The sequence below is a fragment of the Gallus gallus genome, chromosome 9 (assembly GCF_016699485.2).
Source record: "Gallus gallus isolate bGalGal1 chromosome 9, bGalGal1.mat.broiler.GRCg7b, whole genome shotgun sequence".
Lineage (NCBI taxonomy): Eukaryota > Metazoa > Chordata > Aves > Galliformes > Phasianidae > Gallus > Gallus gallus.
Window position 1 is genome coordinate 19656802 of NC_052540.1, and position 16590 is coordinate 19673391.

A 16590-nucleotide genomic window follows, 5' to 3' on the forward strand; every position below is an offset into this window, starting at 1 on the left:
CACTGCCATAAGGATACCAGTATGTACACTGTAATGTTCATACATTCATAAAATTTGTAAAGCAATGCACTAATGAGTGACTACACAGATGTACCATCTACTATGCCGTGTGAAGCAAGACCCGAGATAAAATGTGCAGAAATGACCAAATTATGTGAACACGTGACTTTTGCTAACACCAGAGTTAATGATTCTGTTTCAATAAATGTATGGATAAACACCTTCAGTATCTCACTTCTGCCTACCTGGCGTGAATCTTCAGATTGCTTGAAGTTGCAAACTGCAGATTGCACACATCGCATTTGTACGGTTTCTCTTCTCCGTGATGCATCCGACTGTGGAACACCAACTGGCACTTCTGGGCAAAGCCTTTGTCACACAGCTCACATTTGTATGGCTTCTCTCCTGGCAAAGAACAAAACCCTTGTACTGTCTGCATTTACGTTAGAAAGCTTTCCAATCCATTACCTGACCAAAGCTCAAGTGTCTGTTCTAACACTTCGTACAAATACCATCTTGTAACATCCTGTAACCATCTGCTGAAGTGGGACGTGCCAGGAAAACAGCAGATAATGCACTATTTATGAACATATTATCATGGAAGAAGAATAGGTAATAATTAATATCTTTTAATAAAGCCACTTCCTCCACATTATTTTGAGAGAGCTATTGCTACATCTTCAGGCTTTTTGCTGGTTATATATCTATTCACTATTCTGGATATTTGAGATGAACAACCACTAAAGCACGTGCTTTTTCTTGCCTGTAAAACAACAAGCAGTCTTCAGTGTTCTGAGGAATTCTTCAGTGTTCTCTCTAGTGTTCCTGAATGTCTCATTAGTGTCTGCTGTAGAACGCCACATGCAGTTTTCCAACTGTTTGGGATTTCTGAGTGATCAGTACAGTCTCACCAAAGGGACTGTGTGAGTCCACAGACTCCGACAACAGCATAAGAGGCTGTACTGCTGTAGCAGTGCACAAACTAAGAACTCAACAATTACTAATCATACTGTTCACATAAAAACTTCAGAAAAACAGAAGTTCTAGCATCTCACCTGCCATCCAGCAACCAGCACAGTGAGATCCCCTGCTTATACGTGCAAGAATTCCAATAACAGCACCCTCAAAAGTAGAAAGAGCAGCTAACGTTCCTGCCAGAACACTGTCCTGGAATAATGCACCCGAGCTTCATCTTGCATATCAATCTTTGGTTTGCCGATAGCTGGTAATATATGAAATCCTCTCTATCGGTTACTGAATGAGCACAGTGTTCTTTTGCAGCTGTACCTCAACAACTCCTACTTCACCTCTTCTGCATCTTCACAGCTTGCTGGAAAGAGCCCCACTGCTGACCTGTGCTCACAGTTTTCCAAAAAAGAGCAAAGGTAAACAATTGTAATCTCTTTCACTGTTACCTCTGAATTCTGAATACCAGCTATAAAAGGAAGAAAACCATGCAAACCGTGTCCCTCTGCTGCTCACTGGGTTAAGTACAGCAGCAAAAGCAAAAGCAGAACAGCTATACTGGATCAGACTGAAGAGAGAACTAACCCAATATTAAGTCTTCCTTCTCTAGGGAAGAACTTAGGAAAAACAAGCAAGGTTCTTTTTCCACCTTTGTAATCAAATATATATCAGAACATTAAAAATAATAATAATTTAAAAACAGCAACAGGAATTCTGCTACTGTGAGCTTTTCATGCTCTACAGGCAATAGTTTCTGGTGCTCAATTCCATTTAATCACTCCTCAGAGCTAAGGGCAGTCAGCCCTTCTGCATCTTTCCAGGAATCAAGATGCACAGACTAAGCCAGTCTCTTTCAGACATTCAGAGCGAGAACTATGATTTTGCACTGGAAAGTCAAAACACAAAGATCTTTTTAGTGCTGCATCCACATGCTGCTATTACAGAGCTCTACAGTCCACGAGAACAAAGCCAACGGCTTACCTGTGTGAGTTCTTACATGTGTTTTCAGCTGATTGCACTGCGTGAACGCCTTCCCACAAAGCTGGCACACATATGGTTTCACTCCTTTGTGTATCCTCATGTGGCGACGGAGGCTACTGGCTTCTGAGAAGACTTTTCCACACGTGTTGCACACTGGTTTTGCTTTGGAGTACTTCTGGTCAAGCTCTTCTCCTGAACTTTCCAGCTGGTAAGCGTTCTTCTCGCTGGCTATGTTAGACATGCAGTGCTCCTTCAGAGCACAGCTTTGCTGAGGCTTTCCCCGTTTTTGTTTTGCTGCAATAGTCTGAACTAAAATATCCTGTGCTGCCAACGTTTCACTTTCCACCACAGCTGCCAACTGCAGTTCAGAGCTATCGCCGCCCTGGGCAGCCTGCTCTGTTATCTGTGCTGCCAGCTTATTTGCATCCAGGAACATTTCAATGGATGTGTTCTCAGTCACATCATTCTGGTATTGTATTGATTTATTCTGTACGCTTTTTGGGGAGCTGAAATTCTTTTTCCGCTTTTTGGTTTGAGCGGATTTCTTTTCTAAAGCCGATTTCTTTGCTTGAGGCTGAACCAACTCTGCAGGAGGAATATCTGCCTTCTCCCGATCATTGTAATCCCGCAGGGTCAGGAGGCAGGTCTGCTGGTTCATCTCAACGTTTCCAGTGATGCTAGATGTCTCTGTAGAAGAGGGATTAGCAATAAACGCAAAGTCTTCCATCTTTATTTTGCATTTGGTGACCACTTCTTCTACTTTGAGATAGTCGGCAGCCTGGTGAATTTCTTTCACGTTCCAGCTGCAAGAAAACCAGACTTTGGTGACAATATTCTGGACAAAGCAAAGCAACAGAACTGCAGAAGCTGTGGCAGCCACCTGAGGGTCACAATGCAAAACGATGGGGACACGCCGGCAGACCTTGCTGTCATCGTTAATCAAACAGTTCTCCTGGGTGAGAACAGAGCTTTCATTTCCCACTTCCTCCAGAGACCTCAACTGCTCAGAATGAATCCAGAAACTCTCCTGCTGCAGTCCCAGCAAGAATGCTGCACACTTGTACATAATAATAATAATAATAAGCATAACGTAATGCTTGTACATAATTTGCAAACCATAAATCACCAACCTTAAGACGTAGCTGTGTACATTGCTCTGTTAGTGTTAATGCTTGCAGCTAATCTTAAAGAAAAGCAAACAACAAACCTCTTCCTTTTCCCATACTGTTCTTTTTCATATGCTGTTAGACAAATATTCATCACAACCTGTACTTGTAGACTGGGATGAAGAGGTAAGATCCCATCTGTATTACTTCATTATCTTAACTATGACAGTTCCAGAAGCTGATTACAGCATACAGAATCACAGAATCACCAAGATGGGAAAGGACTCCAACATCACCCAGTCCAACCATCCACTAACCACCAATATTTCCCTGCATCTGTACACTTAGCTATCGAATAGGAGTTCTCAGGTACCGGTAACAGCAAAGATTTATTAAACTATCCTTGGAACCAGAGGTTGCAAAAGGAGTTACACTTCTGGGCTACACACCTGGAAGCGGTCACACGTGGGAGATACTTTCTTTCCCTCCCTGGAGAGCAGCACGCTACAAGGAATCCTCAGTGCACACAAAGTAACGCAACGTGCACCAGCAGAGGGAAACTTTTCCAGCACCTGATTGCTTTGCCAAAAGGAATTTTGCTTGGGAGCAACAGATCACGTGAACTCCACCAAACAACAACTCTACCAAACGTCATTTCTTTAGCCAGTTCTGATACTGATCTGCTCCTCGGGCTTCAGTCTCTGCCACACGCAACTTTCTGTGCACTCACTGCAAAAATGGGCTCCTACAACCCGATGTCAGAAGGAACACAGCCGTCCTGCAGTACCCACACGAGGCGTTTCATCTTTCCTGAGCCAAACAGAAAGACTCCAAGAGACTGAAACCATCGGCCAACTATCAGAGAACGTTTCTGTTGCGGCCCTCACGTGCCATCGTACAGCATGCAAACAGACCATCTCCAGTGGTCACTGCGCATCCCCCCCACTGTTATTTGTTCCTCCTGAACGCATTACGGGAACACAAAACCCAGCCCTGCCCTAACAGCGCATTTCCCGATCGCCTTCCCCCGTTAACAGCACGTATTACCTGTCAAGGTTTAAGTTTCCCGTGTAAATAAATTCCAGGAGCTTTTGGAACCCATCGGCCTTCACTTGAGTCTGATCCAAAACGACGGTGCTGTCGGTCGCGTCCCTGTAGAAGGCGCCGAAGAACTCGCTGAAGGAGGCGAGCACGTTGCGGTGCGCCTTGAACTGGCACTCCCCGATCACCACGGTGCAGTCGCAGAGGAAGCCGGCCTCGCGCTGCTTGTTCAGCCGCTCCAGGAGGTGCTCGCAGTGGTGGGAGTACTGCATGGTGAGGGCGAGCCGCGGCCTGCCTGTCCTGGGAGAGGAAAGCGATCGATTTACCTGCGGGATTCCGCTTCCACTCCCTAACGGGGCGAGTTAATGATTGCAAAGGGCTCGGCGCTCGCGATGGCCGCGGGGCAGCGGTGATGCGGCGCCTCCGGCGCGCGGCACGGCCCGACGGGCGGCCCCGCACCCGGGGGAGCGCTGACCGCGGGGTCGATCCGCCGCCAGAGTCCGGGAGCCGCGGCGGCAGAGCTGTGGAAGCCCCCCACGCCCGCCCCGCGGCGGCCTCCCGCCCGCAGCGCTGTCCCGGCCCCGACCGTCCGAGCGCCGCCCGCCCGCCCCGCTCCCGTGGGGCCGCTGCGGGCACGGAGCGGCGTCCCACGCACCTGCGGAGAAGCAGCGGAGCGGCGCCCCCGCCTCAGGCCGCCATGTTGCGGTGACGCCGCGCGCGCCGCTTCCGCCCGGAGACTTCCGGTGCGCCGCTCCGCTGGGATAACGCCGAGCGGGGCCGGGAGAGGGGGCGGCGTGTCCGGCGGAGGGGAGGGGGAGCGGCCGCACTGCGGAGAGCGCTGCGGGAGGTCGGGGAAGCGCAGCTCCAACTCGCGCTGTGCCGCGGGGCAGGCCGGGAGGTGCAGCCCCGCAGCGTCTCGCGGTGGTGCTTCTATCAGCGCGATAAGAACGCATAGCGCTTCTCGTGTCGCTTCTTCAGTAAAAACGGTGCCATTAAGAGAAGAGTGCGGAGCAGCGGCTGCAGCGCGCAGCCACAGCAGCAGCAAGAGATCGGCGTTGCTTTCCAGGAGCAAAATCGCGGCTCCCAGCCGGTGTTTCCGCCCGGTTTCGAACCGGGGACCTTTCGCGTGTTAGGCGAACGTGATAACCACTACACTACGGAAACGCCGCTTGTGCTGTTGGTTTGCAGCCGCGGTACTGAATGTTCTACCGCGCAGCCCCGGAACGCCCAAACCGCCGCGCGGAGCTCCGGGTCGGTGCATGGCAGCGGTGCCACCCGTGTGCTCTGAATGCACTGAAGGGTTCCGTAATAAACACGCTTTAAAGTGTATTCTACGCTTCACGGAGAAGAAGCTGAGACTGCAGCTAGCTTGCTGGCGGTGTCCGGAGCAAATCCGCATCTCGAACTGTAACTTTTGGTAAGGTTATTTCCTGCTTAGCCCAAGAACGCGCCTCTCTGCGTAGGCACACGCAGGCCGTGTTTTAACGAGCTTCTGCGCGAACTCCGGGCCGGTGAAGCTCAGCGCGCAGCTCGCAGCCCCGCATCGGACCCCGCGGCCCACAGGAAGGGGCGGGGCGCGTGCGGGGCGCGTGCGGGGGGCGTGGCCGGGCCCGGCCGGCAGCACGCGGTGCGGCGGGAGGTGAATGACCGCGGAGTTCCAAACTCCCGCCAGCGTCCCCTCTCCGCCCGCTCTCCTCCCCGCGGCCAATAGCGGGGCGGCAGCGTGCAGCCCGGCCAATGGGCGCCCGGTGGGCGTAGGCGGAGGAGGCTACAAGAGCCCCACGCGGGGTTCCCCCGGCACGCGTGGCGGGTGGAAGGCTCCGCTGTGCCTAACCCTAATCGGGGGAATTGATGGTGCTGTCGCCGCGCTCCCTCCGCCCGCCCGCTGTTTTACTCGCTGACTTTCAGCGGGCGAGAGGAGCCGCCCCGGGGGGGAGGCGGGCGGCGGGAGGGGGCCGGGGCGCCGCGGCGGTGGGGGTCGGGGGGGGGAGAGAAAGGGCCGAAAGGGGCTCCGCGGCCAAAAAAAACGTCAGCGAGGGGTCCGCTCGCCCCGATCCGCCCTGGGGTCCCCGCTCGCGTGGCCGCGGTCGGCCGGCACCCGCCATTGCCGCCGCGAAGAGTTCGCCTCTGTCAGCCTCGGCGGCGCGCGGGAGGTGCGGCGCGCGGCCCCGCGCCCCCAGCAGAGCAAACGGGAGCGGCGCCCCCGGGGTAACCCCCGCGCTCCCCTGCGCCGTGGGGCGCGCGGACGGCGTCGCTCCCACACGCGCGGCCCCGCGCGCACGACCGTTGGAGCCGTTGGAGACGTTGGGCCGCGCGCGGGGCGCCGTGAGGAGACCCACGGGGCCGCCCCGCTGAGGTGGGCGGGCGGTCGGTCGGGCCCGGTCCCCGCGCAGGTGCAGCCCGCTGGGCGTCAGGCGTGCGGCTGCGGGCCGAGGCCGCTCTTTTGTCCCCTCAGGAGGCGGGCCGCCCCGCATCACCCCGCGGAGACGGGCGGGCGGTGTTGCGCCTCGGGGTGAGAAGCGCAGAGGTGAACACGAGGGAACACACGAGGGAGCACGCGAGCGCCCGAAGGGGAATATTTGGTGAAGGTGTGGACGAGCGGACGGTGAGGGATCCGCTCGGGGCTGCTGGGGCCTTTTCTCGCTCCGTACGCTGAGCCGAGGCCCGGCCGTGTCCCAGAGCAGAGCAGAGCCGTCCTCTGCCTCAGCACCGCCGCCACACAGCGCGGCCCGCGTGCCGGCCGTGCAGGACAGAGCGCGCACAAAAGGCGGCCCTGGGGATGGGCTGCGAGCAGCGCGATGCCTCCGTGCCGCCACCCGCCCCGCTGCGCCCCGTGCATGTGGCCGCTGCCATCTGCTGGGCTCGGCTTTCTTTATACCCCGTTTCGCACGAAGGATCAGCGAACTTGGGTACTTAATTATGTATTAATTGGGCGATGGAAACTCATTGCCGGAACACGTGGCAATGGCGAAGTCCAACACGCGTGGAGATGTGCCGGGCCCGCCGGTGGAGTCCGAGCAGCACTTAAACCGGTGGGGCTGAAAGTGTAGCAGCAGCTGGGTGATAATCGGCAGTGCTCCTTCTGGTTGCAAAGTAACACACCCGCAGAAACGTTGTTTCTCAGCACCGGATACTTTGTTTGAGGTTGCAGTCCGGCAGCACAAAGCCAGGACAGGCCATGTGCCGCCCGCCATGTTTCCAATGAGACTCCTCGGGTCGGCAGACAAAGGACCTTTCCCTGAACGGATCTCTTGCAGATTTTACAGTGCTTCTCCCCTGTTGCTTCTGAAAGAGGTGATGAGCTTCCCCTACCTCCCTATGCATGAAAAACAGGAGGTGTGCTCTGCGTGTTTGTGTACCGGAGAATAAATGTTTGGAAACTCAGAACTTGGTCTACTTTCATTACTGTTTGTCTCTGGTAACGAGGAAAATCTCATGTAACAGTGTTGCTGTGAAGGCCGCCACAAATGTAGCTGAATCTGCCCCCTACTGCTTCTGAGCCAGGAACTGAGCCAGGATTTGAACTCCACGGTCCTTATGGGTCCCTTCAGCTCAAGGTAGTCTACAGTTCTATGAAAGGAAATGCATCTGATGGCTCTCCTATGAGCAGAACTCATCCAACAGCAAAAGCAGCTCCTGGAGATGCAGAGCCGTGCCAGTGCCGTGCTTGGACCACATGGCATTCAGCAGATGTTCTTCCCTGCAAAACGTAAGTGATCCTATTAATATATCCAGACTTGTGTTTGTTTATTTGTTTGCTTTTAAATCTAATGGTTTGTTTGAAGCTTGTATGTGCTGAGTTTACCAGCTAGTTGTGTGACAAAGCAATGCAGAGACATGATGATGTCCGGGAGGAGTGCTTGTGCTCCATACATTGTGAACGTGCCTTATTGAAGCTCATGCTCTGTGCTGCCATTTGATGACCTGGGCACTGGGGTTGTCTTGGCTTACCTGTTGTTGGGTGTCACTGTCTGGAACTCAGCACAGAGAAGTTGGGTTGTTCTCTAAGGAAGGCACAGATGGGGAATTTTGAAGGGTGCCTTGCTGGCATCTTAAGGCATTCGGATGACTTTTGTGTTATCAGGTTGATTATGTGCTAAGGTTGGTTATGTGCTAAGTGCTTTGGCCAAAGGTGACAAAGCAATTTCTGTCATGCTGGTGTTAAGAAGTGGTGTCACCATACTGAAATGTGCATAGAGCTGCATTCCTGCTGCAAAGCCGTGTGTACCGTGTGTGCTTTTTCAAAATACCCAAGAGGGCTTTTGTTCTTTGTGGCTTTGGGAAATTGCTCCTTTTCTGTCCAGAACCTAAAAGCAGTAGCTCGGTGTGGGTTAAATCCCCGAGGAAGGGATAAGGTGCCACAGTACAATGGTATGGATTCACATGTGGTACAACTTCGTGTGTGAACTCAAAATAATCTTTGCTACACTTTTTTTTTTTTTCCATACGAACAGCAGAAAGGCTGAATTTCTATTGTTACCAAAAATCCTGCTGGTTATTTCCAGTAGTTGTGAATGATGGCAGTGTGTGTAGAGCTGTTAAGAAGAGTAAAGTGGAGTTAACACTGAGCTACAGCACTGAGGCTAACACAACAGTTCAAGCTGACCTTGCTTAAGAGACAACAAAAACTGTCTTAAGGAGAAATAACAATTATCAAAGAGCAAAGAATGGTTTAATTCAAAGGCTGTTTAACCTCTGACAAATCTGGCAAACATTAATAGAACCTACCCTGTTCTGTTTGCAGCTTGCCTCAACAAGGAGCACTGTCAGCATGTGGTTGGGTGTTGCATTAGGAGTGCTTATCAGTGGCAGGAGCACACGTCTCAGCCACCTCAAAGAAACATAATGGCACCATGAAGTAAAGCAGTCTAATCTGTGTATACGCTGAGAATGTGGGCCAAAGAAGGGTTAAGCACAGAATGAATTTCTGTGCTTTTCTTTACACTGTTCGTAGCAATTTCAGCATAACGCATTAGAACTGGGAAGATGTTTTCTCCAAAAGAAGCTTGGGAACAAACCCAGCTCCACACAGCATTGCACCCACGGCAGCAGAGCTGCTGAGAAACGCTGTGATGTGGGTTTGGGGTTTTGGTGTGCGCTGGGTGACAGTGACTGCCCGATGGCTGCAGCTGGGCTGTCTGCCTGCAGGAGTTCTGCAGTGTGTGGCTCTTGCATAGAAAGGTGTAATTCTCAGTTCTCAGAGCTGTGATAACAACTTGGGTCTAGCAGGATCTTAACATTAAGCTTTTACTTTACATGATTCAACTCTAGCCATTGTGACTGGGGGAGCTGTACAGAGACGGACCTGCACGGAACAGAGAGTAAAACGGATTTGTGTATAGTTCCCAGGTGTATCACCTAAAATGGGAATGGCTCAGGAGTCTCTCTTTGACTTTTTCTGTCTCTATTTGGTTGAATACTGCATTTGGAAGCTTTCAGTAGAGAAAGCTGCTCTCCTATGGTTTGATGAAGACCATTTTGCTTTTTGGCAATGCTGGGGAGGTCTGTTAGGTATGCTCTTGCTGCTGCTGCTATTATTTCCCAACAGTAGATGGCAATAGCCGTTCATTTGTGAAACAGGAGTCGAACCGCGCTATGGAATTTAATGTGTAAGTTGGGTCATTCCTGGTTAGGGATCCTAAGCAGAACTATATAGAAAAATATTTTTTGTTTGTTTGTTTGTTTTTGTTTTTTGAGTACAGGTGAACTGCCATTAAATACCAACCTTTTCAATTTAATTAGCTTAATGCTAATGAAAATGAAAATGTTGTAAAATCCACTTCAAATTAAAACATGTGAAAGACATACACAGCAAGGTACTGCATTGAGTTGTCATCCCTCCATGAGAAGGTATTACAAATACATTTCTATGTACATTCTAGCAAAGCTCAAGTGAGTAAAGAATGTGAGTTAGACAGATTTTCGTTCCTTCACAAGCTTGCTCAAAGTAGTCATAATGTTCGTGTCGTGTTTGGCTTAGAAGCTACTTAGGGGTTGTCTTGTTGGCTTAAGGAACTTTATTTCCTCTTCATAAATGTTAGGGTTGAATTTGAAACCTTTATACCCCCCCCCTACCCCCCCCCAGTATGTATGTATGCGTATATATATATACACACATCTATGTATGTATCAGAGATCAGCATTTGCAGTTCTTACGTTTCATTTTTGCTTCTAGAAAAGCACCGTATAATTTGAAACTAGAAGTGCAAATATTGGCCTTGCTAATGAACAGCAGTGTGCTGAAGGGTGAAGTGCCCTCCCCATTTCTCACTTATTTGCTGCTTGCTCTTGTGGAATGTATATTTTGTTTCCCAGAGGTGAATGTGGGAGGTATGTGAGTGAGGAAGGTGGGTACCTCTAACCACGTTATAACCAAGTCATGAGGCTTTGGGGGATTGCACAGCTGCAAACCCAAGTTCTCTGCTTTATCACAGCGCTCTGGTTTGCAATGATAACGAGTTTAAAGGCTGTTGTTTCTCTGGTTCTGCTGAGAAGATAATCAGACTTCTGTACAATAATGATGGAATATTGGCGTCTGTGAGAATTCGGTAGGAAATATTTCAGTGCAGCAATTAGTATCTGAATGAAGTTGTTTCTTTCCAGTGTCTGAGTATCCAAACCTTATAGTTGGGTGCCTCTATGTGCACTGCGGGAGACAAAATACAGCAGGAGGGATAGAAGCTGGCAGAAATGACAGAGGAGGTTTGTCCCAAGGCTGTGGCTGGCTGCAGGTGTGCTGTGCTGGGCACGTTCCCTGCATGGGTATCCACCCACGGAATGGAGAGCAGAGGCCCTGGGTGAGGAGGCTGCAGTGCTGCAGTCCCTCTGGCCGCAGCCCCCGGCTCCATGGCTTGCTGCAGGGCAGGCTGCTCCTGCATAACACTGTCCTCTGCGGTGCGAAGCCAGGAAAGTGCACCTCTGCACACTTAGACCTTCTCTCTCTGCTTCAGCCTCTCAGCCTCCTAAAGAGCAGAATTCCATCACTTCTTTCATCACTCTAATATTCCTTTAAACGACTGTATCATGGGATCTATTGTACTTAGCTACGCTGTGTCTACTGTACAGTCCATGTTTTTCATCACAGGAAGCAGCTTGAACTGCTTATAACACATGGAGTATACATTTGTCTTCTTTTAGAGCAGCTTTATATCATTCAGCTGGCTTTATGGCCTCTTCTGAGCCTAGAGATAAGTATGTTTAAGTATAATCCTGAAGTTTTTATCTTCTGCATCATCAGCCTGCACTTTAGTTACCACTTCATGTTATGCTTCTCCAAGCAGCTTAGAGCAGGCTTAGCTTGACAATCAGGGGAGTGAACTGGCAAAACTCTGCTCAGTTCTCTCCCTTTCCTTTCACTCTTATCTCATTCTCTAAGGTACACATTTTTATCTACGTATTTCCAAGAAGGTGTTCAATTAATAACTCAGATGAGTCAGAGCTGATAGGATCTTTTCATGTATTAATTTAACTCTTCCTTTTAAGGGGAATGCCACAGAATCACTGTTTTCATGTTTTCTCTGTTTATTTTGGCTGGGTCTTTTATGCTGCTGAGGTTGCACTCTGTAGCCCTTTGATTTGGCTCCCAAGAAATTATCAGGGATTGCAGCAGTGGGCTTTCAGGTGGCTGCTCATTGCCGTATGGAATAGCAGTTTTATTCTGTATTCATGTTGATTCGTTTACAGTGGTTTTTTTTTTTTTTCTTCTTAATTTTTTTACAGGAAAAATAAAAGAAAAAAAAAAAAGGTAAAGCTGCAGACCTGGCTATTTAGGATCTAGAAATGCAGTGAGCTTTGTTACTCAGTTTGTGTTTGTGTTTTTCTGGTGACAAGAGTGATGCAACAGAGCTGACAACCAAATTAGTTTCCGTGGAACTAAGCACAAGGCTTTGTGCAGAGAGAGAGTTTTTTTGTCTGAACAGGGCAGTCTCATTTAGCAGTTGCACACGTTGGTGTTTAAAAGCTCCCTCCTCTTTCATCGGGTACAGATGAGAATGTTTAATTTCCATCTCTGCTGATCTTGTGGCAGGTCTGAACTTGTGATAGATGTTCAGAGGAATTGATACTATAATAAATACTGCCAACTCTTCCCTGCATTTTAAATGCATCTGGTCCCCAAAATTACCTACGTCGTTGTCACTGTGAGCTGCGAGGGCTGGAGGTGGGGACACCCATCTCCATAGAAGAGTGGATCATTCAACACACATGAAATGAATGAATTGCACTGAGAAAACAGGTGAGCAACAAGATAAAACGTGAAGTTCTACACACACACACGCACACACAAAAAGCTAAAAAGAGGGAAAAAAAATCCATACTTGATAAAAACCCATCTCAGAGTGCCTCTTGTTTGTCTTACTGGAGATGAAGGTAATTCTTTGTTGGTGCTTTTAATACCGAGATATTTCTGTTCCTTTGGCTCACCTATCAGTGCTCTGATTGCTTGTGGAGGGAGCAGAACCTACAGAGCGGGATCTAGCACAGTGAATGGCAAACACCAGTACCTGGCAGGGGGAGCCTTGCTCCTGGTTCTGCTTGTGAAAGCACGCACACCTTTCAGTCATCAACTTTCCTGAAGAAAATTGCAATGAAGTATAGAAAAATTCTACCAATTAATCAGCCTTTCAAAATTATCTCTTCTATCAAGGTGGTTTTTTATTCACCCAGCAGAGGACTTTCCACACTGACATTTTCCCATGGGAATGCCATTCTTAATACAGCGAAGTTGTATCACCAGGGCAAAATGTTGGTTTACATCCAGGGAGGATCACAAACAGATGTGGACTAATAGCCAAACTACTGATTCTGTGATTAATATTGACCACCATTTTAATTGCCAATCTATTTTGTGGAAGTCTTCTGAGTGCAGAGTCCAGGTTTAATGACCTTTGAGATGTACTGCAGTGCTGGCAGATTTCCAGCGCTTTGCTGCTGTTTTCAGGTTCATCTCGGTGCTATCACTGGAGCAGATGACATGTGAAGCTGCAGGTGACTTGCTGGCTTGCAAGCCTGCTGTGCTGCAGGACTTGGCTATAGCACAGTAATGCTAAACTTCTTTATAATACAGTTTAGTCTTGTAATATAAGGCAGTTCAGGTAGAGTTTTAGCTATGCCTCTCAGTGCTGAGTTTTGGCCAAGTGCTCCAGACTGTTCAGAAATACAGTTTAAAGAGAAGTTACTGCAAAAGGGAACAATCCATAAAAAGGTGAAATCCTGCCTTCTCCAAACCATGTTCTATAACATTTTTTTATTTTATAAGTGCAGCAAGGTCTTCTGGTGTTATCCTTCTTAAGTGTGTGATGTAAAACATCAATGATTAAGAATAAGCGCTTTAGCCATTATTCTCTTTGTGGTTTTTCTATGTATCTATTCAGTTTGACTGGATTTTTGGCTGATTGCTGTAGCAAATAGCATCAAAGCAGAGGTAAGACACTGGCCATGGCTTAGGCACTGAGTAACTGTGAGCAGCTTACCCGACTGAGAAGGTTGCACACAACCTCTTGGAATCCGATATTTGGATGTGTGATTTAGCAGCTGTTGCTGCTTTTGCATGGGAATTCCCATGTCTAAAGTGTGCCTTTTAAATTAGCCTCTGTTGTAAATAAGAAAGAGGTACCTAAGTTCATTGGCTGGAGACTTGGGAACCAAATTTGAAACCCAAAGGAGATGTAATTGAATGCACATTTGTGAAAAGACATAGGTGTGAGGCTGTGAGCAGATCCCTAAGTACCGTGTGCTGCTTCCCAAGGAAGAACGTGGACTGACAGCACTCCCTGTGGCATGCTTCAAGGACAGGACTGAAACACTTCTGTAGGGCATAGCCATCAATCTCCAGAAGGATGTTCCTGTACACCAAGCACAACACAGTGCAGCTTTCCAGCGTCCTTAGCACTCCAGCTTGCTGTAGTAATTACAGATTACATTAAGTATCAAGTAAAAGCCAACAGCCAACTCCTAGGTGAGCCTTTTATGCATTATTAAAATCATTTCCTTCCCAGAAAGTTCAAGCTAATAAAATTGAATTTGATAATTCAATCAGTAAAAAGTAGGTCTAAAAGAAATTTGCCTTTGCTGATAATGTCCCAAGAAATCCTGTGTTTTATACAATGCTTAATGTACCTCAGTGTTGAAATAATGCCTCCGCTGTACATTGACAGTTTCAGTTGCACGTTCTCTGAGATTGCCTTGAATTTTTTTACGGCTCTATTTTTTATTAATAGCTGTTATATGCTAGATGTGCACTGCAGTGAGATTAGTAATCAAAGCCTGTGGCCAGCTGATATTGCAGCAATTAGAATATAGAACATGTTCGGAAGTATGAAACCAAAAGGACTGCTAAGTACCAAGAAATGAGTTCTCTTTCCTGAGCAACTGGCTCAGTTTGTTAGGGGCCCTGCAAAACAAAGACAGCTAGAGATTGGGTGTAACAAGGGAGGAGGGAACGAGCACTTTGTTTGTAAGGAGACCCTTTGCTTCTAACGTTGCCTTGACTTGAGATATTTGGTTGCCTTAGTGGAGCCCTGGCAGGCCTGACTTTCAGGCCAGATGTTTCTGAAAACTTGACAGTTTGAGGAAGCATCAGAATGATCAGTTTTCTTCCATCTTGGCCAAAGTAATTTATTCTGTTATAGAATAGAACCGGGGTTACTGGCATTTGAGAGCTGATGCTGCACAGCAGTTGCTTTTAGGAGGTTATTGGTCAGCCTTTGATTTCGTATGACTCCTAACATTTTAAAATAAGGTACATGCTATTTCCATATATCATATACAAAAAGTACAGAAAGGTTAATAGTGAACAATATCATACATCTGGGTTAGTGTTCTTCCCTCAGCCTAAATGGTCCAAGACCAGGCTGTAAAGCTGTCAGCCAATGAGCTGAGCCTGTGCCGAGCATCCAGAACGTGGTGCAGAGCAGGATGGCATGCAGATCTGAGTAGGTGGTAAAACCATTATAAATAAATATGGCTGGGATGGATTGGTTCCCTGACGATGTGTTTTACACACAGAAAACCATAGCTGCGAAAATGTCTCTTTAATGACTAGCTGGGACAGCGATGTAAGAGCCCTCCCTGGCCATGCGTAGAGTTGGACCTGTGTGCTTGCTTGTTCTTTCATTTGCCCAAACTGGTAAGAAATGCTGCAGTGCTGTGCACTACATCCCAGCTGCTAACAGGAATTGCTGTCTGGTCAGGTCCTGTTGGAGCACATGGAGATGCTGCTTCCACTAGGAATCAGCTGAGTTGTCATTCTTGGTTCAGGTACTGATATTCCACATCTGGATACAGTCTGAACTGGGGCTTTTGAATCCAAGTTGCCCTAATAAATACTGTTCTTACTACTTAAGTTTTGTGTGTTAAAACCAAAGCATAGGTTCCAGTTTTTTTTTATAAACAAAACAAAACCTCTTTATCCACAAGGGCAGGTCAGCCCTTGTGCCAGCATAGAGCATTGCTGGGAGGCATGCCTGATGGGAACAGGGCAGAACCCTCCTCCTCTGTTCTCATTGTGTGGGTCAATGTCCCATTCCAGTGCATTAGAGACTTCCTCAGAAACTTTGTAATTGATGTTTTCCACTCATTTTCTTTCTCTGTTGGTTCTGTATGTTGACTGACTCGCATTTCCCCAGCATTCAGATATATGCACGAACGCTGGAAAAACTCACTCTCATGCATAATGAAAGAGGAAAAGTTTCAGGGGAGGAATTTATTGGCTACGGTCTCCATTCCTGCTCTATATCTTGCTCTACAAGCTCCCACAGCAAGTGAGTGGTAGAGCCAAGAATAGAACAGCACTTCTCCGACACCCAGTCCTGTGCCTTAACCCCTGCCTCCCGTGAGAAATTGTGCTTCTCCTTTTGTGCAGTGCGAAGATAAGATCATACTTTATTTTGGTGCACAAATTGATCTCCAGGGTGAGTGAATAAGGTTGGGAAAAAGCCAGAGAATAACACGGTGCAAACAGTGAAACATAAGGAGGATATATATATATATAATGCTGCAGCTTCTCAGACTGCTGTCTGAGATATTATTTTGAATTAATTCCATCTTAATTCTTGAAGTGCTTGATTTCTTCGTTTTGAGCGCACCAATTCTTCTTCAGTGAGCAAGCAGGACTTTTCTCAGCTGGCATGTCTTCAGGAGCAGCCGAAGGAGGAGTTCTGCCTATGTGCAGGGCTTGTTCCCTCCCTGGAGGTACTGCTTTGATGGGATCACAACAGGTGCTGTGCTGCCTGTGTGGGGAGAGAAAAAGCATCTGGAAAAAGCTGGAGATGGCACGGGTTGGTTACTGCATTCTGGCTGCAATGCACTGCTAGTTTTGTGGATTGACTCTAACGAGGAGTAAGTAGTGTGTGTCAGCTTAGCATGGGGATGTCAGTGTGAAATCCTTAACTGCAAACAGCGTTCCCAAATGGATGGAAGGCAGTGGTGGTCCCGAGCAGTTCTGGCTCAGCACCCCGACTTCTCAAACAGCCACTCCTCTAAATTTGATCAAGAAAAG

General features: G+C 48.3%; 2 protein-coding genes and 2 non-coding genes across 11 annotated transcripts in view; 2 read left to right on the top strand and 2 right to left on the bottom strand.

Annotated features, from left to right (window-relative positions):
• The window catches only part of MYNN (myoneurin), a 10744-nt gene extending 5943 nt beyond the window's left edge, over positions 1–4801 (bottom strand). Inside the window, exons 1-4 of the mRNA XM_001233289.7 lie at positions 4750–4801; positions 4101–4394; positions 1948–2750; positions 246–405 (exon numbers count right to left, since the gene is read on the bottom strand). Coding sequence (XP_001233290.1) covers positions 246–405; positions 1948–2750; positions 4101–4366 — 1229 coding nt within the window. The 5' untranslated portion in view covers positions 4367–4394; positions 4750–4801. The remainder of the gene's footprint in view (positions 1–245; positions 406–1947; positions 2751–4100; positions 4395–4749) is intronic.
• Positions 4802–5185: 384 nt separating this feature from the next.
• On the bottom strand, positions 5186–5258 carry TRNAV-AAC. Its single transcript has one exon. It is a non-coding gene; the product is annotated as a tRNA-Val (tRNA).
• Positions 5259–5893: 635 nt separating this feature from the next.
• TERC (telomerase RNA component) lies at positions 5894–6359 on the top strand. Its single transcript, NR_001594.1, is given in 1 exon segment — positions 5894–6359.
• The window catches only part of MECOM (MDS1 and EVI1 complex locus), a 322351-nt gene continuing 311654 nt past the window's right edge, over positions 5894–16590 (top strand). For all 8 annotated transcript variants that reach the window (XM_040706082.2, XM_025153589.3, XM_040706084.2 and 5 more), the window contains exon 1: positions 5894–7803. In XM_040706082.2, the coding sequence (XP_040562016.1) occupies positions 7737–7803 (67 nt within the window). In that variant the 5' untranslated portion in view covers positions 5894–7736. The remainder of the gene's footprint in view (positions 7804–16590) is intronic.